General features: G+C 49.7%; 1 protein-coding gene across 7 annotated transcripts in view; it reads left to right on the plus strand.

Moving 5' to 3' along the window:
* Mta3 (metastasis associated 1 family member 3) overlaps positions 1-20359 on the plus strand; it is a 126826-nt gene extending 106467 nt beyond the window's left edge. For 5 of the 7 annotated variants that reach the window (XM_052746422.1, XM_052746425.1, XM_052746418.1 and 2 more), the window contains exons 16-18: positions 345-491; positions 15439-15630; positions 17161-20359. In XM_052746422.1, coding sequence (XP_052602382.1) covers positions 345-491; positions 15439-15596 — 305 coding nt within the window. In that variant the 3' untranslated portion in view covers positions 15597-15630; positions 17161-20359. Of the gene's footprint in view, positions 1-344; positions 492-11966; positions 12229-15438; positions 15631-17160 lie in introns of those variants that run through there. The other 2 variants (XM_052746423.1, XM_052746424.1) reach the window with 2 other exon arrangements.
* The last annotated feature ends 4787 nt before the right edge of the window (positions 20360-25146 follow it).

Here is a 25146-nt window from a genome sequence, read left to right on the forward strand (position 1 = left end):
AGACGGGGCTTCCTGAGGCTGCCCCTGCAGATGATCGTTAGATTTCTAACGTGCTGAAGAACCAAGTACTTTATCCCCTTAGCAAATCACGTGGTTGCAAGTGACCTTCTGAAGTGGCTTGGCTCGGAGCTCCAGCCAGCCGGGGAGGAGCCAGTTTCCTTGATAAGCAGAGCCATGGTAACAACACTTGAAGCTACCTCATTATGCAGGTGCGTGGCTGGCTCACAAGGAACCGACTCTCAGCTCATTAAGAAAGAAGATGTGTGCCTATTAGCTGGTGTTAGAGTCCACACAGATTTCCAATACCATGTTCTGAGCCGATAAACCTTTTTTTCTCCCATCAGAGATCCATCCTGCCAAGAAACCTAATGTAATTCGATCTCCGCCGAGCCTGCAAACTCCAACTACCAAGAGGATGCTCACCACTCCGAATCACACATCCTTGAGCATTCTGGGGAAAAGAAACTACAGTCACCACAATGGCCTGGATGGTAAGTAAACCTGGGGATCTTGCTGTGACCGGCCAGGACCACTCTGTCCTTGCCTGCTTGTGGGTGTCCTCAGCTAATGTGGTGGCTTGTGCCTGTAACCCCAGCACTCCAGAAGTGGAGGCAGGAGGACCATGTGCTAAAGGCAAGTTCTGCTTACCAAATGAGTTTGAGGCTAGCCTGGGCTACATGAGCTCCTGTTCCCTGCCCCCTGGGGGTGGAAAATCGATTCCACACCATGACTGGTGTGAATGTGTGAGCTGGTGAGGGGAAAGGCTGCCGTGGGCCAGTGAGACGTGGCTGGGCGTGACCTCCACTTCCCTGGGAGATGCCTTTTGCACACATCTGTCAGGAGCACGGTTTGGAGGCGAGTCTGTATTTAGCTGTTGCTTCTGCTGAGGAATCTTCTTGCTGCTCTGCAGGCTCACTGCTCAATTAAGTTTCCTGGCCCAGGAAGGATTATTTTGCCATGTGTCCAGCCTCAGCACGCTCCCGGGCTCCTTCAGTATTCTGTGATCGTGTTGGATTTGGCATCTGTCCCCGAGTTCCCTCACCTTATCAATTTTTTTAATTGCCCAAGAGTGCTACAAATCATGAAAGGAATTGCCTGGATGATATCCTAAATACAGAAATAATTTGTTTGAAATGGAAAACCTGAGAAATATCGCCTCCTATCCAAAGCACTTCTCTTAGGCTCGGCCATATAATGATCTTCAGGTGGAATTGAGTTATCTCACCATTTGGACCCTAAACAGCACGGTAATAAATCACCCCAGCGGTATATATTGTTCGCCTCAGTCGTCCTGGAGTTTGAAGCTGTCATTATTGTTTAAGTGCTGGCATTTATTTATGAGTAAATCTCTCTCCAGGCTTTCCATGCCTTATGGACTCCACATTCTTCAGTGACGGTAAATTACTTGTAACAAGGCCCTAGAGCAAGGATACAGAATAGGCCTTCTAATAATAATTTCCCATGGCTGACTCTCCTTTACTGTGACGTCCGATGGCCATAATCATGCCGCACTGAGTAGAATACTGAAGATGAGGAGTTCAGTTTGCGTTTGTAAGGTATTAGGGTGTTATAAACATGGCTCTCGAGAGTTTGGCCACGTAGCAGGTTTACACATGTGCTGTCACAGCAGTGAGAACATTGGCTCCTTGTCCCCACGTGCCTGATGAGAAAACCAAGGAAAGAGTATGGCAAAATGTAGAAACTGCATTTCATTCCAGCTCTTTCTTGCCCATAGCTGAGGGACTTTGGGTTCAGGCTTAAATAGATTATTGACTCTTTCTTTTGCATCTAATCATACCCTTTGCTTTTGGCGGGTATACAGTCCTGCTGCAGAAACATAAAGTGGGTTGTGGTTTCTCCTCTTCCTCCTCCTATTTGAGATGGGCGGGGCTCAGACTAATTACGTAGTTGAAGACAAACTAACTTCTGCTCCTCTGCCTCTTCCTCCCAAGCTGGGGTTACAGGTGTGTGCCATAATGCCCATTTTATGTGGGGGGATCGAACCCAGGGCTCCATATCTGCTAATTATATGTATTAGTTACCTTCCACGCTGCTATAACAGAAAGACCCAACAAGAAGCAACTTAAGGGACTGGTGAGATGGCTCAGTTAGAACAGTGCCCACCACACAAGTGTGAGACCCTGAGCTATCCCAGCACCCCCTAGAAGCCAGGCATTGTGTCTTGTGTCTGTAGCTCTAGTACAGGGTGCTGAGCGGGTGGGTGGCTGTGTAGACAGGTGGATCCCTAAGGCTCAGTGACCAGTCAGTTTAGCTTAATCAGTGAACTTTATGTTCAGTGAGAGACCCTGCCTCAAAATAAAACAAGGCGGAGAGCAATAGGGAAGACTTCCACACACGTCTGCACACACGTGCACTTACCCACATGAACATATGCACCTCCCACACCCACCCACACATGTGCACTTACCCACATGAATATATGCACCTCCCACACCCACCCACACATGTGCACATACCCACATGAACATATGCACCTCCCACACCCACCCACACATGTGCACATACCCACATGAACATATGCCCCTACCACACCCACCCGCGAAGAAGGAACTTAAGGAAGGGAGGCCGTGTTTTGGTTCACAGCTCCAGGGGATGCAGTCTATCATGATAAGGAAGGCATGGTGGCGGGAGTGGGCGGCCACTGGTCACATTGCGTCAGCAGTCAGGAAACAGTGAACAGAAAACGGGGCCAGGTGTAAAACCTCAAGGCCCACCCACCCCCGCTGACCTACTTCCTCCACCTGCTAGAGCTTCCACAGCCTCCCCAGTAGGGCCACTGTGTGGGAACCGAGTGTTCCCGTGACCTTGGGGACATTTCCCATTCAGATCCCAGCAGCAGGCAAGCACTCCATCCAGGCTGCATCCCCAGCCCTTCACCTGTCTTTACAGTAGCTGACGTCAGGAAGAACCACTTTAGGAAATCTTCCTTCACTCCTCCCTGTGGCCATTCTGGAGCCAAGTCCAGCCCTGTCCTGCAGCTTGGTTGTCATGGGTCACCATCTAGAACGGGTTGCCCCATCTCTCTCTGGATGAGTGCTGTCGCAAGGCCCCTGCCTCTGCACTCTAAAGGGGGCCCATGGGCACAGCACACGATAAGTTCCTGTGCTATACCGATGGGGCCAGCAGCTTGCTGGGAGAGACACCTGCCTCCATTCTCCAGAGACGCTCAGTTATCGAAACTTCCCCGGTCTGCTGTCTGTCACAGCTTGGAAAGGAAGCTGGTGAGAGCATGCCTTCCAGTGTGCGAACTTAACCTCTATCTCCTCATTCAGTTAACGCAACCAGAAGATCTTGGGGGCGGGGATGGCCAGGGATCTTGTTTTGTACACCATTGTAGCTATGTGCCCAGCCCAGTCCTGGGCACTTTGGTGTGCAATATAAATCACACAAAGGAAAGTGTTAAGGAAAATGGACCTAGGGGAGAGGATTGTAATTTCCCAAATTACCAGCTGTGACTACATGGATGGACTCCAAGTCAGGTACAGCGGCTTTCATGAGTTCTAGTAACTGCTACAGCAAGCAGAGTGTGTGGTGGGGTGGTAGCACACCCAGAACCCTAGCACTCAGGAGGAAGAAGTGGGAAGAGTCTTACGTTTTAGACCTGCCGGGATTACATAGCCAGACTCTATCTTATAGCAGAAGGGGCTGGAGAGGCGGCTCAGTGGCTAGCGCACACTCTTCTTGCCGAAGACCCAGTGCCCATGCCAGGCGGCTCACACTAGCCCCTGACTCCAGCTTCCTCTTCTGCTTTCCACCGTCACTGCAGCCGTGTGCACATGGCCCCTCACACACATAATTAAAAATAAAATTAAAAATGCTTTTTTTATATTTTTGGTTGTGAGCCCAACCTTTCTTTAATGGCTGAGCCATCTCTCCAGCCCTTAAAATGTTTGGGTTTTTTTAAGAAGTATGAGTACTATTTAGAAATACCGAAACTCTATAAGCTATTTTAACAGACAATTTAATATAAGAAGTCAAGAGAACAGCAGTTGGCAGGCAGAACAGATCAACTGACGTGGTGGGATACAGGAAACAGGTGTGTACATTCTTGAGAGGGCACAAGAAAGTGGAATTATCCCACTTTAGAAGCTTAAGATGAGCCGGGCGGTGGTGGCGCACGCCTTTAATCCCAGCACTCGGGAGGCAGAGCCAGGCGGATCTCTGTGAGTTCGAGGCCAGCCTGGGCTACCAAGTGAGTCCCAGGAAAGGCGCAAAGCTACACAGAGAAACCCTGTCTCGAAAAACCAAAAAAAAAAAAAAAAAAAAAAAAAAGAAGTTTAAGATGATGCAGGTTGGTGGTGGCCCACCCCTTTAATCCCAGCACTCCAGAGGCAGAGGCAGGCAGATCTCTCTGAGTTCAAGGCCAGCCTGGTCTACAGAGCGAGATCCAGGACAGCCAGGGCTACACAGAGAAACCCTGTCTTAAAAAGGAGGAGGAAGAGGAGGAAGAAGCAGCAGCAGCTCCAGAGGCCCCAGCAGCCGTGCTTGGGGAGCATGCAGGAACCTCCGTGGGGTGGCCTCTCTCAGGTGGTGTGATGGGTCTGGAACTGCTCCTAAAGCTGCCTGGGTGTGGCTGCTTTGAACAGGAAGGAGCCTCGTGGCTCTCTAGCACCCCCTTCTGGGAGAAGAGGGAGCTGGTTGGAAAAGAAATTTCTTTTAGAAACCTGGTCTGGAGTGTCAGGAAGCCGTGAGATGGTAGAGAGTGGAGCCGAGAGGCCAGACTGTTACAGACACAAATTCCCAGTGGGCCCTTCCCTCGGAACAACGGCCCTGTTTCTTCTCTCCCGATACGGGTCCCGACTAACCCAGTGCTGGAAAGTGTGTGGTCACTGTAGCGCGTTTTCATGGCGTAGTTAGTACTGCTAGTTACCAGAGTAGTTCCAGACTCATGGGAAAGCTTTGCCCTGTGTGATACAATAATGAAATCAATTAGCACAGCGACTTAATTACCATAGCCGACAGATGAGCACACTGCAGAGGGTGTTGATAGATGGAATTAATTTGTCTGGAAACAACCTGCTTCTACTGAACGTTTCCACCACCCAGCTTCCCGTCTCCTCTCTCACTCCTCTCCCATCCTTGCCTTTCGGGTTTTGTTTTTTTTTTTTTTTGCTTTTCTGTTAGGCAGGAAAAAGTTGTTTAGCTTACAATTCCATGGGGTTCAGAGTCCAAGTCCCTCGGTTCTGTATTTCCAGACTTGTGGTGAAGCCAGAACATCCTGGCAGCGAAAGATGGCAGCGCTGGTCACCTCAGTGGCAGACAGCAAGCAAGGGTGCATTTCCAGTTCCTCATGCTGGGAACTCTCCATATTTGCAGAAAGAAAGCATTTTTTTTTCCGGGCTTTTTTAAAAATGATTTTTCTTTCTCTTGAGACAAGATTGCACATATCCCAGGCTTCCTTCAAACCCCAGGTGTAGCAAAGGATCACCTGGAACGTGTGGTCATCCTGCCTCTACCTCCTGAGTGCAGAAGTGTGGACATGTGCCAGCATGCCTAGTGTATGGGGCAGCACTGGGGACCCAACCCAGGGCTTGGTGCATGCTGCGGAAGCAGCCTGCCGCTGAGCTACATCCTCCGACCACCCCACCCCTCCAGAACAAGACATTTCTTACTGCTTTATGGAAGCCACTGTCTTTTACCTGGCCCTGCTATAGACTAGGGGCGGAGAACAAGCCAGCCCCAAGGCACTGGACCACACACAGCCTGTACCCACCCTCTGGAACTAAGCCCACCAGGAAAGATGGACTCACATATCCGAAGTCTCAGTACAGGGAGCAGGAATAGCACAGTCCATTTGAGAGTCCTACACCTGGGGACGCCTTGTCAGCGTGGTCTGGTGCTGGGCCCTGTGTGGTCACCCCCACTTTCTGACACACATAGAGGCACTTTGATGTCATTTGCGTTGCTGGCAGACTGCGAACCTGCCCCCCGGGGCAGTGCCCAGTGACTCGGGGGTGGGCCCTTTAAGGGAAGTTCTCTGTGTCTCTCTGGGAGCCCAAGAGAGGGCAGGAGGGCAGATAGGCACATCTGTGCCGTGGGCAGTGGAGACAGGCAGCCAAGAGTTTGCAGGAGCTGGAATTAATCTCAGGCTTCTCCGATGGCCCCCGTGAGGCCTTGGGTGACTCACTTGGCTTCTCTGCACCTGCTTTCTGCTCTTTGAATCTGTAAAGTGGTGATCACGTTTGCCTTACAGAACTATTCTCATGATGAAGTTTTTTATACATTGTATCGTTCCACCACCCCAACACTTTATGTAAGTGGGGTTTTGTTTTTGTTGTTTGGTTTGTGTGGTTTGGTTTAGTTTTTTGAGACAGAGTTTCACTGGGTAGCCTTGGCTGTCCTGGAACTTGCTTTGGAGACCAGGCTGGGCTCGAACTCACAGAGACCCGCCTGCCTCTGCCTCCCAAGTGCTGGGATTAAAGGTGTGCGTCACCACCGCCCCTCGGATTATGATGTATTGTTAAACTTGCATTTTTGTAGTAGAAAAGAAATGAGCAGCTCAGACAGGGTAAGTGGCTTGCCCAAAGTTACATCGCTAGCAAGTAGCTGTAGTGGGATTTGAACTTCCCACTTGTGTTGTCCTCCAGATGAATAAGGACCCTAGGGTGTATTGAGTGAGGCGTGTTCATTGGAAATGTTGATGCTTCCTGGGTATGAGAGATGAGGTCGGTTTGCAGATACACAGGCAAACACAGTAGGTATTCGGTTATCTTTGGGTTCGGTTTGTCTTTTGCTCTAACTATGAAGTAAGTGTTTAACAAAAACCTGTTCTCTCCATTCCCTGACTCTCCCAAGCCTCTCCATCCACATCTTGTCCCCTGTAGCATTCCTGTTCAGAAGGAGGGGGGAAAAGAAAAGAGGTGAAATGCATTTAAATTTAACCAGACACTCCCCTGCAGCCTCTGCCTCATAGCAGGTGTCCGTCCAGTAGGTGTTCAGATCCCGTCTCCAGGGCTGGGGCTGTAGCTCACTGGGTAGAAGTGCTGGCCCTGCACGCATGTATAAAGGCCTGTGTTTTATCTCCAGCACACACGTTGTACCAAAGGGCTGGAGAGAGCTGGGTATGCTAGTGCACGCCCTTCATCCCAGCACTCAGGAGGCAGACACAGGCTGATCTCTGAGGTCAAGGCCAGCCTGGTCTACAGTGATTTCCAGGACAGCCAGGACGACACAGAGAAACAGGGTGAAAGTCAAAAATGGGTGGATGGGGAGGAGGACAGGCAGACTGGATGGCTCAGCAGTTAAGAGCACAGGCCACTCATTCAGAGGGAGAGGTTTGATTATCAGAACCTTTATGGAGGCTAGCAACCATCCACAACTCCAGTCCCAGGGGATCTAATGACCTCTTCTGGCCTCCGAGGATGCCAAGCACACTTGTGGTACACAGACGTACATGTAGATAAAGCATAAAAAAAGTAAATAAGTAACTTTTCTTAAAGATACCTGCTCATAATCCCAGCTCAAGGGAGGCCAATTCCTTGGGCTCCCTGGCCTACTTGGTGAGCTCCAGGTCACTGTCTCAAAAAAAAAAAAAAGGTAGATGGCACCTAAGGAGCGATACTCAAGGTAGACTTCTGATCTACATGTGTGTACTTACACACACACACACACACACACACACACACACACACACACACACACACACACACAGAGAGAGAGAGAGAGAGAGAGAGAGAGAGAATTAGCTTTCCAGTGGGTAAGGAGGTGAAGGCAGGGGGTCAGGAGTTCAAGGCCTTCCTCTGCCTCATAGCACGTTTGATTACAGCCTGGGCTACATGAGATCCTATCACAAGAAGAAGAGAAGGAGGGGAAAGACTTGGAAAATTACTATTAAAGTTTAATTTGAAAAAAGAAAGCTGCCGACTGGTTTTGTAGTCTTGTGAATTATATATCATACATAAATTAAATGTCAGCTTGTTCCTTATCCCTATATCTCTTTTTTTTTATTCATAGACTATTTCATCCATGCGTTTAATGAATTTAGGTTATTTTCACCACCACCCCTCCCCTTCCCACTCATCCCCTCCTCCCAGCATGCCCCCTCCTGCTTTTTTGTCTTTTATATTTGTGAGTTTAATTAGCAAAGCTTGCAAGAGCATGAATGGGGGAGTCTTTCCTGGAACACGCTCCCATCTTGGGCAGGTAACCTCATGCCCTAGTTACACACACACACACACACACACACACACACACACACACACGTGTTTTTTCCCCACTGCTAGGGACTGAACTTGGGGCACTGTACATACTACACAGGTGCTCTACCACTGAGCTACACGCCCAGCTTTCTTTATTTCTTACCCAAACGCGTGATTCTCCTAACGTGGCTCCGGGGCCACTCACAGTGCTTTTTACTCACAGCCCCAGCGACTGAAGAAGCAGAGGCAGACAGTTGTTATGTTCCTGTGTGTATTTGCACACGAGGGGGTGTGGCATCTTTACAGAGAAATTGCCTTTGATTAATTAATTCCAAGGAGCAGCAAAGATGGGAATTAAGTTTCCAGAGAGGGCTTGCTTGCTCGTAGGCTTGTATAATTAGAAACCTACAGCAGAGGCTTGGAACGCCGAGATCTCCAGACAACAGAGTGTTTTTCACAGTGAAGACTAAATCTAAAAAATAAAAATCCCAGAAAGACGAGAGCAGATGGGCTGCATGAGCCTCTCAGCCTCCCCTGACCTCCTCAGAAAACACTGTCACCTCCCAGTGTGTCAGGTCTTGGGCCTCAGTTGGTCCACTGACCCTTCGTCACACCGCTTTGATCCCGTGCTATGACGTCATCATTATCACATGGGGACCTGGAGGAAAACTCCTGCTGTGAACTGATATTGACCATTGGGGCACAGCTGGAGATGCCCTTAACCTTGGTCTAGGATGGCACGGCTACTGTCTTAGGAGTTACTGAATAAGACTCAGTGTTTTGTGGAAGCCAAACCATAGGTCCCAGAGAGATGTGGGATGGGGCCAGAGCAGCTGGTTGGAAAAAGTGATGGATTGTATAACAGCCCCCTTTTTAATCCTCTCTCTGCTGGCTCATTTGCCCTGAGGCACACTGCTATGCTGTAGACTGTTCTTTATCTTCCGAATTGAGTGATGTCATTTTTCTGACTCTCCCAGGGAGAGGGTATCTACTTGGGATGGCTCTCCAAGTACAATATTATGATCTGGGATGGGAAGAGTGTCCTTTCGATGACTTGTTTGTGGAGTCGATGATTCAACAAGTCCAACTGTTGGCATCCCGGCTCTGGGAAAGGGGTGGTGAGAGCCACTGGACCAGCTTTGGATTGCGATGCCTGCATCTGCTGCCTTCACAAATGCCAATAAAAATAGACTGCCAAAGACAGCGGATGGCACGCCCAGGCATGCTTGGGCCCCGGCTGCCTTCTGTCAGCAATTTTATGTCATTTCCAAAGACCACAGTTTCCCTTTTGAATGTGCTAAAGCATTGCTTATGGAAGAAAGTCAAGTTTCTTTAGATTCACCTCTGGTCTTCTAGTCTCAGGTAGAGTGTCATAAGTGGGTTAAATATATATTCTAAATTCTGTATTTAAAAGACATTATGTGGGGCTGGGGATTTAGCTCAGTTGGTGCAGCGCCTACAGACCCTGGAGTTGATTCCTACCACTGCACAGTTTGATTGTGGTGCCACACATCTGTAGTTCCAGCCCTGGGGAGATAGAGGTAATAGAGAGGACAGACTGGGCTACTAGGAGTTTGGGGGAGGTGGACCGGTGGTACCGTATCTGCCTACGGTGCGCATGGCCCCAGGTCCCAGCTCCAGCAGTCCATATACACAAAGAATACAAAGGGCCGCATAGCCCCAGGGTTTATTAAAGGTGAAGCAGTGTGGCAGAGTCCCTCGTGTATTGAGAGGGCTTGAAGACTACTGGGTCGTTGTCTGAGGACTGTGGAGGTTTCTTCAGCCTATGAAGCCACAGGGGTAAGGATTGCATAGGAAGATAGACCGGGCACATAAGGCATGGTTAATCAGCAGCCTGGTATTTTAGGCTCTCTGGAAGGATTCCAGATCGGCCATTCCCTGTACTTGTTTGTGCTGATAGCACATTTTCTCCCAGAGAACACTTGTCTGTCTCTGGAGAAAATACTCACGTATTCCCACGAGACTAATTTGGAGTTCTCGGTGTGGGGGTCCTGGGAGAGTGACAGATGTCCACAGTGGTTCCTGGAATCTTCAGCTGGCTTCTTCAGTTCAGTGTTGTTTACCTGCACAGGCCATTACCAAAGCCTTTAAAACCAACCTGTCCCTGGCTGTCCCCATCTCAGTAACCCATAGAGGTGACCTTCCTGAAGGAAACCTCTGGCTAGAGAGCGAAGTCTCTAGTGTGAGAGTCGCGTAGATGTTTGGAAAAGAAGCAAAGAAGACAGAAAGAAAAGGGATTTGGTTTACCTGGGTTAGTCTCGCCATCAGTGACCAGGCACAAATGTCTGAGGAGCCCGCTGGGTAGCAGTACTGGATCAGTTTTGGTTTTTAAAAGATTTTGTTTGTTTTGGTTTTTGTTGTTTTTGTTGTTGTTATTGTTTTAAGACAGGGTCTCTTTATGTAGCCTTGGTCATCCTGGAATTTGATATATAGACCAGGCTGGCTTCAAACTCAGAGATCCACTCATGCCTGCCTTCCAAGTGCTGGGATTAAAGGTTTGCACCACTGTGCCCAGCTTGTTTATTTTTATTTTTTACGTTTATGACTGTTTTACTTGCGTGTGCGTATGGACACCACATGTGTACCTGTTTCCCAGGGAGGCCAGAAGAAGGTGACAAATTCCCTTGGGACTGGAGTTACTGATGGGTGAGCCTCTGTGTGGGTGCTGGGAACTCAACCAGGGTCTGTCACAGAGCAGTATTTGTGAGCTATTCTTCAACCTCTCAGTATGGAATTTAGATGCCTTGGTAAGTAAAGACCTATCCCGGAAACCAATGTGCAAAGGCTCCCGGGCTCAGAGATCTCCCAGGCTCAGAGATCTCCCAGGCTCCAGCAAGGAAATGGGGAGTGCCCTCTGCCTTAGTCTCTGTTTCTGTTGCTTCAGTAAAGTACCTGACCAAAAAGAAAAAAGCAAAAAAACCTTAAGGGAGAAAAGGTTTATTTGGCTCACAGTTCCAGGGTACAGTCCCCGTGGTGAGGAGGAGGAAGCAGCAAGAGCTTGAAGCAGCTGGTCACGTCAGATCTAGAGTCAGGAAGAAGACAGAGTGAATGCATGCACCTGCTCAGTCTCCTTTCTCCAATCTAGGATCCCGACCAGGGAACAGTGCCACCCACGGTGGGCAGATCTCACCTAGGGAATGGTGGGTGCCACCCACAGTGGGCAGATTTCACCTAGGGAATGGTGCCACCCACAGTGGGCAGATCTCACCTAGGGAATGGTGCCACCCACAATGGGCAGATCTCACCTAGGGAATGGTGGGTGCCACCCACAGTGGGCAGATCTCACCTAGGGAGTGGTGGGTGCCACCCACGGTGGGCAGATCTCACCTAGGGAATGGTGGGTGCCACCCACGGTGGGCAGATCTCACCTAGGGAGTGGTGGGTGCCACCCACGGTGGGCAGATCTCACCTAGGGAATGGTGCCACCCACAGTGGGCAGATCTCACCTCAGTTAACACAATCAAAAAGATTATCTCTGACATGTGCATGCCTGGGCCTCCTCTAGTGTCTGGAGAACTGTCTCAGCTTAACTTTCTAATCCGATTTGTCTGTTTTCCCATTAGTGTGTCGGTGTTTGTTTCGTGTATTTTTTTAAATTCTGTTGGGGCATGTATGTGTATATGCATATATTATTTTTATGTCTTTTTTTTAACATTTTATCACTATGAGGAGACCTCCTTTATCACTGTTAATGCTTCTTGTCTAGTAGTCTGCTTCTTCTAATATCAGTATGGCCACATCACTTTTCTTTCTTTTTTCATCTCTTTTTTAAAAAATTGTTTTTAGGGCCGGAACGATGGCTAAGCAGGTAAAGGCACTGCCACCAAGCCTGTGACCTGAGTTTGACCCCGGGGACCCTCATGGTGAAAGGAGAGAACCGACTCCTGCAAGTGCCCTCTGACCTCCACGTGCACTGTGGTACGCACATGTCTACACACACACACACACACACACACACACACACACACACACACACACACATATTAATAAAATGTAATGAAAATTTTATAAAAATATTTAAAAATAATAAAATGCAATGAAAATTGTCTTTAGGTGTTTGTTTTGTTTTTGCATTCTTGGAAATCGAACCCAGGACCTCGTGCATGCTAGCTAAACAGCCTCTTGCTAGCAGTCTATTTTTAGTTTGTTCTTTTCAATTCTCAGGGTCGAACCCATGTCCTTCCGCATGCTAACCAAGCACTCTTTTTCTTTTTCTCTTTCTTTTTCCTTTGAGATGGTCTCACCATGCGACCCAAGTTGGCCTCAGACGCAATCCTCCTGCGCACTTTTCTGAGTGCTGTGATCACAGGCCTGTGCTTTCTAATGAGCTTTTTCTTGTTTTATTAAATTTGAAATGAAATGAATCAAATGGCATCTCCAAAGCCAGTGTACATCATTCCTTTACAGATCTGAAAAATCCCACAAAGTGATATTCTATTGCCATTTTAATTAGTTAATTAAATTAAAATTTAAGACAGGCTCTCTGTAGCCCTGGCTGGCCTGGAGCTCACAGAGGACCTCCTGCCTCTGCCTCCTGAGTGCTGGCATTAAAGGTGTGTGCACCTTGCTTGGCCATATAGTATTTTTATATTAATGTCTTTATTTCTTTATTTTTTTAGACAGGGTTTCACTGTGTAGCCCTGGCTGGCCTGGACTTTCTATGTAGACGAGGCTGGCCTGAATTCACAGAGATCCAACTGCCTTTGCCTCTGGAGTGCTGGAATCCAGGGCGTGGGTCCCTCCTTTTATATTTCTAAAATACAGCCGAGGGGCAGCCGTGGTGGCACAGGCCTGTAATCCCAGGACTTGGAGTCTGAGACAAGAGGATCATGAGTTCAGGGCACGTCTAGGCACATGTCAAATTCAAGGCCAGTTTGAGTTATAGAGTGAGACCCTATCTCTTTAAAAAAAGAAAAGAAGAAGCATACCACGTTGTGGCCCATCACAGCCTCTTCTCTAGCTTATTTAACATATCTATGGCAGACAGTTTGATTCCCTGACTGCTCCTTCTAACAGCTAACTCTCACGTTTATCTTCTGCTGACATTTTTCTTTTGACTGTCGGTTCCATTTTCCTGCTTCTCCCCTCTGATACTCAGAATGGCAGTCACTGTGAATGACAAGCTGCGGCGCCTCCGGCTTCTGTTTCCTCTGCCATGTCTTGCTCTAGCAGGTAGACAAACTGGAATCACCTTGACTCTTACTTTTCCCTTTTTCCATTTTGGCGTCTCAGGGAGAGGAGGTGCGTGTGTCTGTGCGTGCTTGCACGTGTGTGGGCTTGCCAGTGAGTGTGATATGGAGGCCAAGGCTGATGTTGGGAACCAGGATCAGCTCTTCCACCTCACCGAGGCCGGGGTGCTCAGTCGGGCCCAATGGGACTAGTCTTGCTAACCAGCTTTCTCGGGGGGATCCCCATCTCCCCCTTGCAAGGCTTGGATTACAGGCAGGCCACGATGGCCACCTGGCACTTTATGTGGGTTCTCGAGATCCAAATCTGGTCCCCGTGCGTTCATGATAAGCCCTTTGACTACGGAGCCATCTCTCCAGCCCTGATCACTGTGATTCTGTGGAGGCTTAGTTTAAAACAGTGGTTCTCAACCTTCTCGAACAACCCTTTCACAGGAGTTACCCAAGATCATTGGAAAACGCAGATATTTAACATCACCATTCATAACAGTAGCAAAACTAGAGTTAAAATAATGTTATGGTTGGGGGACTGTATTAAAAGGTCTCGGGATTAGGAAGTTTGGAAACCACTGGTTCCGAGATTAGAGATCGTCAGATTTGCTCAGCCTCCCCGGGTTTTCAGTAGAAAAACCATGCCGTTGACCCAGCCCCTGTAAGCTGGCAGAAGTTAAACTCCAAATTCTGTCTTCTGGGGGCTGCTCACGTCCCGCCCGCTCAAATCACTTAGCCCTGTACTTACGCGCCAGGAAGGAGCCTGTGATTTGGGGTGTGTGTAAGAACATCTGAGTGCTCCCTGAGTCCCCTTCCTTTTCAAGGTCTCCTCCTCCGATTTACAGCTGTGTAGACAGCCTTGAACTCTCACCTCTGATGACTCATCCCGGTGAAGCCACAGCTCTCTGCCGGAGTGGGCTTTCTGTGTTTCATCGCTGGCAGGAAAGGCAGAGTTGAGAGGTAGCCCTCAGCCGGTCCCGCCCTGTCCTGGGGCTACAGCCTCTCCGCTACCTCCGGGTGGCTTTTAGGTTGTTGTTTGTTTAAGTTTGCCTAGATCTGATTGGCCAGAGAGTTGGTCCAATATAAATTAACCTATCATTGAAGGAAATAGAACACCAGCCACCCTTCCATGCCTCTCTACCTTGGTTTTCCTAGTTTAAAATAAAAAAAAAAAAAATCTCGCTGTTTATGCTTTATGCAAACTCTTTTGTTGCTTCTCAGAGGTCATCGATAATGTTTGGGTTTTTACGTCTCAACTCTAGCATGTGTGTTAGAGATTTTTGTCCTGGTGACCCCGAGGGCTGGTAGAGTGCTTGCCTGGCACAGGTAAGGCCCTGGCTATTGCAATATTGCAGGAAACAACCGCAACATGCTGGGCTGTTGAGTTTGTGTGGCAGCCAACGGTTAGCCCCAAAGGCCAGCGTCTTGATGTAGCATCTTGACACATGCACTCCTCAGAGTCCCCAAAGAAGCTTCCTCCTGCGGCCTCCCCAGAGGGCCCGCGTTTAGCTGCCTGCATGCTGGAGAGTCACCGCTCAGAGCACACACTCACCTGCTCTCTCAATGGTGCATGACACCTGTTACCTTCCTCTGACTTACCCGGCCATGGTGGGAAGTAGTCAGTCGCCCATGGACTTGAGCTCCGGAGAGCTCTGGGCTCGCTGAGCCAACCACTCTCACCTCATCTGTTCTTCAGTCTTCGCCTCCAATTCCCAGTATCACTTTCTGAGCCCTTTGAGGATTCTTTGGACAAACTGGGCCCTCGGCTTCACTGCCAGCCAAGTCTAGCTTTGGAGCATGGGGGGTGGGGAGAAGAGAGAGGAGAGAGAGAGAGAGAGAGAGAGAGAGAGAGAGAGAGAGAGAGAGTGTGTATGCGCGCATGCACCATGCACTCTCATGCATGCATACATGTGAGGCCACACATATAAATGACAACTCCCGAAACCGTCTGGGTTCTAGGGATCAAACTCAGGCCATCAGACTTGCACACAGAGTGCCTTTTTTTTTACCTACTGAGCCCTTTCACTGGCCCAAGTCTAGCTTTCTTAAATGCATAGTCTCACTCACCATCTGCTTTCCAGCCTCCAAGATTCGGATGGTGAATTCTCTGATTTTCGGAAGGGGAGGACATGGACTCACAAGCCTGCAACTAGAGACTGTAAAAGAGCTTGCTTTTGTGGCATCGGTTGGCCAGAGGGCAGAGTCTCCGAGTCCACGGGCTTCAAGTACTTCTGAGTAGTCAAACCAATAGGGAGCGTTTTGCAGAAAACAAAGTAAGTGCTTATGACTCAGAGTTAGCCATGGCAAAGGCGGCCAGTCTAGATGAACACGTTTGCGCATGAGCAAAGAGATGAATGACTGAGGCTGTCTCGGGTCCTGAAAGGAGACCTGGGAGTTAGACCTTTCCTTGGGGCCATCTGCTACCCGCTGCCGCATTGTGTGCGTGAGTCCTGGTGATGCCCACTGTTCTCGCTTCCCGGAAATGTGTGGGGCTGGGGAAGGAATGAATGAAATGGCAGCCTCGTGGGGGCAGATGTGAGCACTGGGACTCTGCTGGCATGTAGAGGGGTAGCATGTCTCAAGCCAGTGTGAGGAAAGCAGGTCTGAGCCTGGACTCCAGATCCCGAGCGAGCGACCAGCTACCAGAGAGGGTTGCTCTGAATCCCAAGCAGGTGAGTTTAGCAAAACTTTACGATGATAGGTCAGAAACGTGGCCTCTGTATACTGCATTCAAGCAGATGTTGTATTTCTGCTGGGACAAGTGAATAACAGAGTCCACGCCTTCCCCACCAGAGGTGGGGGAGCAGACTTCTGAGAGACACTGACACACTCATAACTCGGACACTGAAGTATATATACTCTCACTGGGCTGGGTGGAGAATGAGGGGCTCAGTGGAGTGGGGAAAACTTGATCTGAGTTCAGATCTTGACTCTGTAATGTACTCACTGTGTGACCGTAAGCAAGTGCTCAGTCTTTCTGATATTCCTGAGGTTCTAATGGTTAAAGCGGTTTACATAATACACAAGAGGACCAGAAGAGTCGCTGTTCATTGATTCCTGAACTGAATTTGAGCCTTTAACACATTTGATGCGCCCCTGTTGGATACCAGGCTGTACATCTGTTCCTTCCCTGTCCCCGAAAGTCTCAGGAGGTGTCACTCCAGCTTAGCCCCATCCTCTGTCCCTCAGGATGGATCGAACCTGTAAAAGCGAACATGTTGGTTCTGTCTGGGCTGCAGTGGATGATGGGAGAGAATGTCCGAGCATTTTCATCCCACCTCAGCATCCCCCACACCCTGACAGCAGTGATCATGTTGACAAGCTACGTCGACTGTTCAGTTATTTCTGTCAAAAGTCCAGATGCACAGCGGTGACAGAGTGGGGACAGTTCTGACCCCGTGACACTGGGGGTTGAGACTCACTCCCACAGAGTGTATCCATAGCCGGGGAGGGTTGGCATCACCATGATTACAACAGCTGAAAGACAGGGTGGGCTGCTCCCCCCAGCTGAGTGCACTCATTTTCTCCAAGTCAGCAAGAAGTTCCCTAAGGTCTGTGGATGAACACAGAACCACTGGCCTGGGGTGCAGGAGCCTCGCCGGCAGCCGCTGCGCCTGCACCCAAATCTTGGCTTTGATGCTTGAGTGTCATTATCCCTTGGGTCTATCTCTAAACTATAGTGCGAGCCTCCTTTTCCTCCCCCATCAGTCGCCATGTTGGTGGGAGGCGCCTGCCCTGCACGCTTGGTTTGCGTTCGCCGTCAGAAATCATTTAGCCTTGATCTTGTTTCTTCCCTTTTCCAGAACTTACCTGCTGTGTGTCAGACTGAGCTATCCCTCTTCCATCCTGTACTTCAAGACCTGCTACTGTCCCCGCTGGTGGTCACAGCCATGCCTGGAAAGAAGGTGGCTCCTTCAGTGGGAGAGCTCCGAGTACACCCCTTGGCGTCCTAGAGGGGCCGGGGAGAAACTGTAGGAGCGCGCCGTCCGTATCCGCGACTCCGTGTGTGAACCAGAGACACCTAGCTTCCTTCCCAGAGACCTTGCTGTCCCAGAATGGACGTGTCTGAGAACTGAGGCGAGCAGGGAGCCACTAGCCAGCCTCCTTACTTCCCAGTTCCCAACTCCCAGGAGCTGGAGCTCAGCCATGGAGGCTGCTGCGAGCCCGGAGCCCCACTGCCCTGCATGTGCCCACCCTACTGTTTCCTGCTGTGAAGTGATGCACAGGAGGGACATGGCATCTTTCTGAGCGGCTTCTCCTTCAGGATGTGCCGCTCTTCCTGCGGTTCCTAACATGGCCCTGCCTTTGCTATTGTGTCTCTCGGCTTTTTTCAATAGGCTGCCTTTCTCTCCTCACGGAGGAAATGACTCTTTCTGCATCCCACGCAGGGTTTACTCCCACCCTCTGTGGGGCCCGAGGGTCTGGGGAGCAGACGGTTCTTGACCTTGGCCAGCCTGCAAGCGGCTCTCCGCATCTGCTCTGTCGCTGGAGAGACGCTGGGTTGAACTGGTTTCCGTTCGGTCCTGGGGCGCCCCACAGAAAGCGGGTGTTAATTGTGCCAAGCGTGCGCCATCACTGTGACAAGCTGTTGGCTTCCTGCCCTCTTCCCTTATAGCTAAACCAGCTGACAAAGATCTGTAGCCGGGCTGGAGGGATCCTTTAGTGGGTCACAAATCTCCCCCCCCCCCATTTTATTTTAAGTAGACTCTGTTGGGCCTGAGGGGTGGGGTAAAGGATGGAAATCCTATTTGTAGATATGAATCGATGTAGGTGGCTTTGTGATCCCTCACTCCTCCAGCTTTTTAGTGAGCATGTGTGCCGGGGCCCCTGGAGACCTGCCTGTTTTATTGCCCTGGATCCAAGCCCTCAGTGGCATCCTAGATGGCTCCTCTGCCAGCCTCCACACTCAGTTACAGTCACCAAAGTAACTCCCTGAGCAGAGGACGTGGCCACCTCTCCATTAGCAGGGACAGGCTGTGGAGCACAGAGTCCCAGTACTGACAAGACAAATAGAATCTGACCTTGCAGCCACCTTGGGGCCTGTGTTTTAAAGCAGCTGGGCGGCTGGGAGGAGGGACTCCCAAGCAGATGGTTGCAAGACAGGGTGGCCACAGCTGGAACTGACGCCCCCACCCACCCACCAAGAAGAATAAGTTGTCACAAAAATGATTTGATGTCTGGAAGTCGGTGTTCCATGCAGCAGAGAGAAGGGGTGTGTGGCCGAGGACAGTGGTCAGAGTTCCAGCTGCCTTGTCCTCTCCCAGGACTCTCTAGGGAGGAATTGCTTTTCGTTATAGGCCTCTACACAGCTGTGACAAGTTCCCACCATGGCTGGGCCATGGCTTGGGACCTTGGGGCTTGGTCAGCGGTGCTCCATGAAACAGGTGTGGGTGGGGTCACTTCCCTATAGTGTTCCCATCAGCAAAGACCCAAGAGATGGAGCAGCCGACCATTGGGGTATTTCTTCTCCGGAGGAAAAGGAGATAAGAGGATGGCGTCTCTGGCCCCACCCTGGGTTCGTGTGGCCTACAGACATGGGGAGGAATTCTTGCCTCCCTGTTCGCTTTCCTCTTCTACCCTGTTGTCAATGAGTGACCGACAGCTCACCCTGCTAACCGTCAGTCACCCTGACTGCTGAGGCTTCATTCTCTCTACCAGGTCCGGGAGATCTGGAGAAGGTCCTCCACAGGGCTGGTAGAGAGGCACAGGAGGCCTGCCCTAGCCTAGGTCACGGTCAGCTTTGGGAAAAGCACAGCTCATTTTGAGCCCCTTGGACCCAGAATGTTCTGTCTCTCCTTGTTTGTGAGAGCTGGCTTTTGTAGCCCTGTCTCCCGACGTAACTAAGCATTTTTTTTTGTTCCACCTGATAACTGGGAAGACCCAGAATGCTGAAGGAATGCTCCAGGGTCAATAAGACAGGGACCCGGTCCTTTGCCTTTGTCTTTCTGAGCACGTGGTGCTGAGAGGGTTTCCGGGCACAGCCTTTCTGGGTGCCCACAATGCTGCCATTGTGTATGTCAATGGCATGTCCCTGTTGCTCAGTGACAGATGAGTGGGCGAACAGGCTATCTTCACAGGCACACAGTAGTGCTAGACCCCCTGGGAGGACACAAGAAGGCGTCCCTTCTGTCCCCGGATATTGCCACCACTCTAATAAACTAAGGGTGTGCAGAAGAGTGGGACCCAAGGAAGTTGCTGGAAGCTCCCACAGTACTGCCTTGCCTGTGGCCCAGTGTCTGTCACTCAGGGCCCAATCAGGAAAGCAAAACTTGTTCTTAGGATTCATACAGAAGCAGGAAGAGCAGGGCTCAGGGGAAGAAGCACAGGTCAGCTGTACACAGTGAAGAGGCCGTGTTACCATAGGTCAGGGCCGCTGGGAAGGAGCCAAAGCCATGAGGAGTCAGAGGGGAGAAAGAACTTGGCCTCTCCCTCCCGCCCTGTGGGTTTTTTTGGTCTCCCCCCCCCCCCCCCACTAGCTGGCTCCAGCAAGAAGCCAACTACCCTGGGAGCTTGCAGGCTCAGCCCCCAGCATGCAGCAGGGGAGAGCTGGGGAGGGCTGATGAGGAGCAGCCCTGTGGCAGGTGCACCGCTGTGTGTCTTCAGAGCTTGGCCGGTCCTCGGCAGTGCTAAGACCTTGGGGAAGGAGGTGCAGGAGTGGCCTGCTTGGGTTTTATAGATTGTTTTCGTTCTGTTGGGGACAACAGAGCAAGAGAAAGCCTTTCTTTACAATTGTCCCTGCTTTCCTTTGGAGGAATCTGCCCACTAAAACGCCCTGCCTGTGCTTCCTCCTGGAAAGCCACGTCCTGGTTTCTGTGTGCCCCGCCTGCCTGTTCCTCTCCTCCGAGTCTCTGGTTCCCCCTTGCCATGAGCACTAACCAGAGCAGGCCTCAGTGCTCGGGAAAGCCCTCTCCCACGCCATGCCAGTGTGGCCTGTCTGTCTGTAGGAGAGGCTATCTACATGTCAGTTTGTATTGTGTTTCCAATAAATTTCTGGAAATCATACCTAGTGTCACGATGTCCTTTCCCGGGCCAGTGGCCCAGCTGGGAGGCTCTGCTCACACTTTCTCCAGGCTTTGGTGTCTGGAGGACCTCATCTAAAGGACTCTGCACCTCTGCTTGCTCCCAGAGTCTAGACCAGGTAACAGGCCACCCTCAAACCCTCAGCCACCTTTCTCCCGGGTTGAATGTGCTGGTATTGTCTCACCAGCCACATCCTGAGGACGTGGTAGTTCCAGGAAGCTGTACCCCCCAAATAAGTGCCTTTGACTTTGTGCCACTTAGGTTCAGAGGTGGGAGCAACAGGCAGATCTCTCCCGGCTCGTCACCCACGGAGTCACTCCCGCACTGCCGTGGCTACCACTGTGTCCTGGGGGCACATGCGGGGTGCTTGGGGAGCTGCAGAGGAAATTGCTGTGCCCTGGCCTGGGGCTGCCCTATCAGGTGACGGTTTGAGCACACTGCCTCAGTTGCCCCGCTGAGACAATTATGGGGGAAAGTAAATGGAGGCTCACCTGAGACCCTTCCAGGCCGTGTGTAGGACCCTGGTTTGCTGGGCTACGTGATAAGTGATTAAAAGGCAAAACCGAAGTAAACAGTGTGTTTGTTGGGGTTGTCTAGGTATTGGTTTTTAAATATGTACTATTTATTTTTTTCTTCAAGTATGCATGCATGTATGTATGTATGTATGTATGTATGCATGCATGTATGCATGTATGCATGTATGCATGCATGTATGTATGCATGTATGTATGTATGTATGCATGCATGCATGTATGTATGTATGCATGCATGTATGTATGCATGCATGCATGTATGTATGTATGTATGTATGCATGCATGTGTACTTATGTGTACCATGAAACACGTATGGAGATTGGAGATAACTCCCCGCAGTTCTCTCCTAACTACGGAGGTCCTGAGGATAGAACTCGGGACTATTAGGTTGGCTGCGTGCACCCTACCTGATGAGCCATTTCTTCGGCCCAGCAACAGTAGATACGAAAAGGGGATTTATTAGATTGGCTCCCTTGTCAACTAGACAATCACATTTCCTGATGCCGTTCTTACTTTCTAAATGAAAACAATAACAAAGTCATAATTCCACCTGAAATGATATAACTGTCTTACATACGACTACAAACATACTGTCCCCACCCCCGAATAAGTGCCGAAGTCCCTTGAGGAATGCTTAGCCTTTTAGTGTCCTATAACTTAGGTATGATGATATATATTTACAGCACGTACATGTGAATATCATCTCAGTATTACACTATATAAATGAAGAAAAGCAAATATCTGCTGAGTGAATAAGCGTTCTTTTTATATAGTATTTTATTTATGCTTTGAGCATTTCATACATGTATACAATGTAATTTTATCACATTCAACTCCCTCTGGACATTGTCTCTAACTTCATGTCTTTTTTTTTCTCCCTTACAACCCACTGAATCCGATCTGTGGGGCCTGTGTATGCACAGGTATGGGATCTGCTGCTGGAGCCAAGGTAACCTGCCAGCACTCCCAAAGAAAATGACTTTCTGGGATCTGGAGAGATGGCTCAGGGGTTAAGAACACTGACTGCTCTTGCAAAGAACCCAGGTTGGATTCCCAGCACCCGCATGGCCACTAACAACCGTCTGTCACTCCAGTTTCATGGGATCTGGCACCCTCTGCTGGTCTCTGTGGACAGTGCATACACATGGTGCACAGACCCGTGGGCAAGACATCTAGACACATAAAATAAGAATAAACCTAAAGTATTTTTTAAGCTGGGTGGTGGTGGTGCATGCCTTTAGTCCCAGCACTCGGCAGGTAGAGCCAGATGGATCTCTGTGAGTTCGAGGCCAGCCTGGTCTACAGAGTGAGATCCAGGACAGGCACCAAAACTACACAGAGAAACCCTGTCTCGAAAAAACAAAATAAATAAACAAACGAACACACAAATAAATGAATTAATTAATCAAAAGTAATTTTTAAAGAAAAGAAAAATGACTTTTTCTCGCCTCGCAGCGGTCAGCTGCCAAGAGCTCTTCTGCACGGATGGCTCCTCATGGGCCCCTCCCCCATCTAGGCTGGACTGTTGGGCAGGTAATTGCAGCTACCACAAGCTCCTGAGTATAATGGCCGCGTTATATCACAACACTCCTCCCCATGCCCTGGCCCTGACATATGTGTGCGCCTTGGGGTTGGGGGAGATTGTTCTGTCCTGTTTCGGACAAAGGACCCACAGTTACTGTTCCCCAGCTCTTTGACCAGTCAGTTATGCATCTCTATATCCACCCCTGCCACTGCTGCTGGTTTTTATTCTTTACTCTTTTGGCTCTTTTAAGGGGGCCCGCCACCCAGCTCCCGAATAATCACACACGGAGCCTTATTCTCTCTCATGAATGCCCGGCCTTGGCCTGGCATATTTCTAACCAGCTCTTCTTAGCTAATTATCCCATGTACCCCTTGCCTCTAGACTTCCATCCCTCTCCACTTCCTGTCAGCTGGTTGCTGACTCAGCCTCCTGACCCCGGGTTAATTTTATTTCATCAAACAAATGGGACACGTCTTTGCACCATTAAACAAATGTTCCACAGCGTAAACACATGTAATACATCTTGAGTTAATATTCCACGACACACGGCCACTGCCAAAAGAAGCTTCTCTGGTCAAGGCTGACGACAGCAGCACAAATCTATGGATAGAACAATCAATATTTAGAAGGTAATGCGACAACATGACCATTTAGCAAGTCAACTGTAGTAGGCTCCCCTCGAGAACTTAGGCCCCGCCCCCAGCCATGGGCTTCTGACCAGATCCTTGTGAGGATCTCTTGACCAGGTTGATAGCAGGCATGAGGTAGCAGACCTCCTGGGTAGCAGATCTCATATTCAGTCAGAGAGCAGTTGGTTGCCCCCAGCCTTCATGCCACTCTTGTACCGGTGGGCACATCCCATCTGGCAGATCAGTACTGTAGCATTCGGGTTTCAAACAAACTTATTTTTAACACAGTAAGACAGAGACACCCAACGGCAGTTGCAGTCATTGTTTCTGTAACTGGTCACATGGCCTCCCCTGGTATTTATAGCTTATCTTCCTCTACTACCCATTCTGCATTTCCTCCACTCTCAGAAGGACCTCAGCAGGTCTTGGTTCTCACTCCTCCATTCTTGAAGGATCTGTCTGAGCCATGTATCCTGTTTAGACTGGGATGTTGTCATTTCCCATTGACCTTAGTCACAGGGCACGGTGACACTAAGAGAGTACACCCCAAAGGGTCTCTTGCACTCCAGACATACTCTGTCTTATCGCCCTTGTGAGGATCTCTTGCACTCCAGACATACTCTGTCTTATCGCCCTTGTGAGGATCTCTTGCACTCCAGACATACTCTATCTTATTGCCCTTATGGAAAAGCGATCCATTTTCTCCCCATAGTCTAGCTCAACAGCTCTTCCCAGTACTGTGAGTCCTGTCTTAGTCACTTGACTCAAAGACATCAGGAGCCCAAAGTGTCCAGGAGGAAGTCAGACCTACTTTCCAAATCATATTTTAAAACTTAAATTTATGTAGTGTGTGTATGCTGGTGCACGTGTTCCATGGTGTGTGTGTGTGTGTGTGTGTGTGTGTGTGTGTGTGTGTGTAGACAACTTGTAGAAGTCAGTTCTCTCCTTCCACCATGTAGGTGTTAGGACAGAACTCAGATTATCCGGCTTGGTGGCAAGTGACCTTAATCCACTGAACCATCATGCTGGCCATTAACTTCCAGTTCAACAGAGTGTTTGGTTGCAGCTCCTGGAAATATCCAGAAATGTCCTCATATCAACGAGCCAAAATTTCTCAGCTAACAGAGCATAAAGTCACAGGAACAGAGCTGCGGTGCCCGACTCTCCAGGCCCCCTTTGGCACCATGCTCAGGGACCCTTCTGTGGGCTCTCCTCGGGAACCTTTCTCATATTCCAAGAACCAGGTGTTTTGATCCTGTGCCATGCCCTAATGCCTCATCCTACAGAGCCGAGTCTTCTAAGAATCTTTCCTCAGAAGTCAGCTTTCTCCAAGGGTCATTCCCTGGCTGAGAAGGGGCCCTTCTCTCTCAAGGACACACCTCCCTGCTATACACGGGCTGAATTCACACACCCACTCCCTTTAGGACTTCAGAGTATCCAGACTCGAGCCAGACCTACCACTTACTAGCTGTGGGACCTTGGGAAAGTCACCCAACCTATCTGTGCCTCTAAATTCTCATCTGTAAAATGGGATAATAGCATTGATCTCAGGGCTACAGAAATTAGTACATGTGTGATGCTTAGAACAGAGCTTGGTACACAGTGTTTATCACTGTTAGCTCATTCCTACCATTGTTCTCTCCTCCCCCTCCTCCTCCTGAAACTATATTTAAATTTCTCTGTTGGGTCCACAAGACGACACAACACTCAAACCACCAAAACCCCGGTCCTCAGCTTACCTCACTTTGTCTCCCTTTACTGGCAAAATACCCGGAAGAGGAGACGTGTGTCTCCATTACTTCAAACCTCATTAATGTCTCAACCCATTACACTACTTTATGGTTTCCATTCTGCTCCGGCCCAGCCACTCACAGAACTTGCTGTCAATAAAGTCACTAATGACTGTCTAGAGCGCCAAAAGTCTAAGTGTCGTCCCGTCTGAGCGTCTCGAGCACTCAGAGCTGTGGTCGCCCCCTCCTTCTTGCGTTGACCTCTTTATCATCTCCTCAGAGACACAGTTAGATCACTCCTAGCTGTCCCTCCCCTACAGGTTGGCCTTGAACCCCTAGTCTTCTTGGGCA

The sequence above is a fragment of the Peromyscus californicus genome, unplaced genomic scaffold (genome assembly GCF_007827085.1).
Source record: "Peromyscus californicus insignis strain IS unplaced genomic scaffold, ASM782708v3 Scaffold_1__1_contigs__length_55948999, whole genome shotgun sequence".
Taxonomy (NCBI): Eukaryota; Metazoa; Chordata; class Mammalia; order Rodentia; family Cricetidae; genus Peromyscus; species Peromyscus californicus.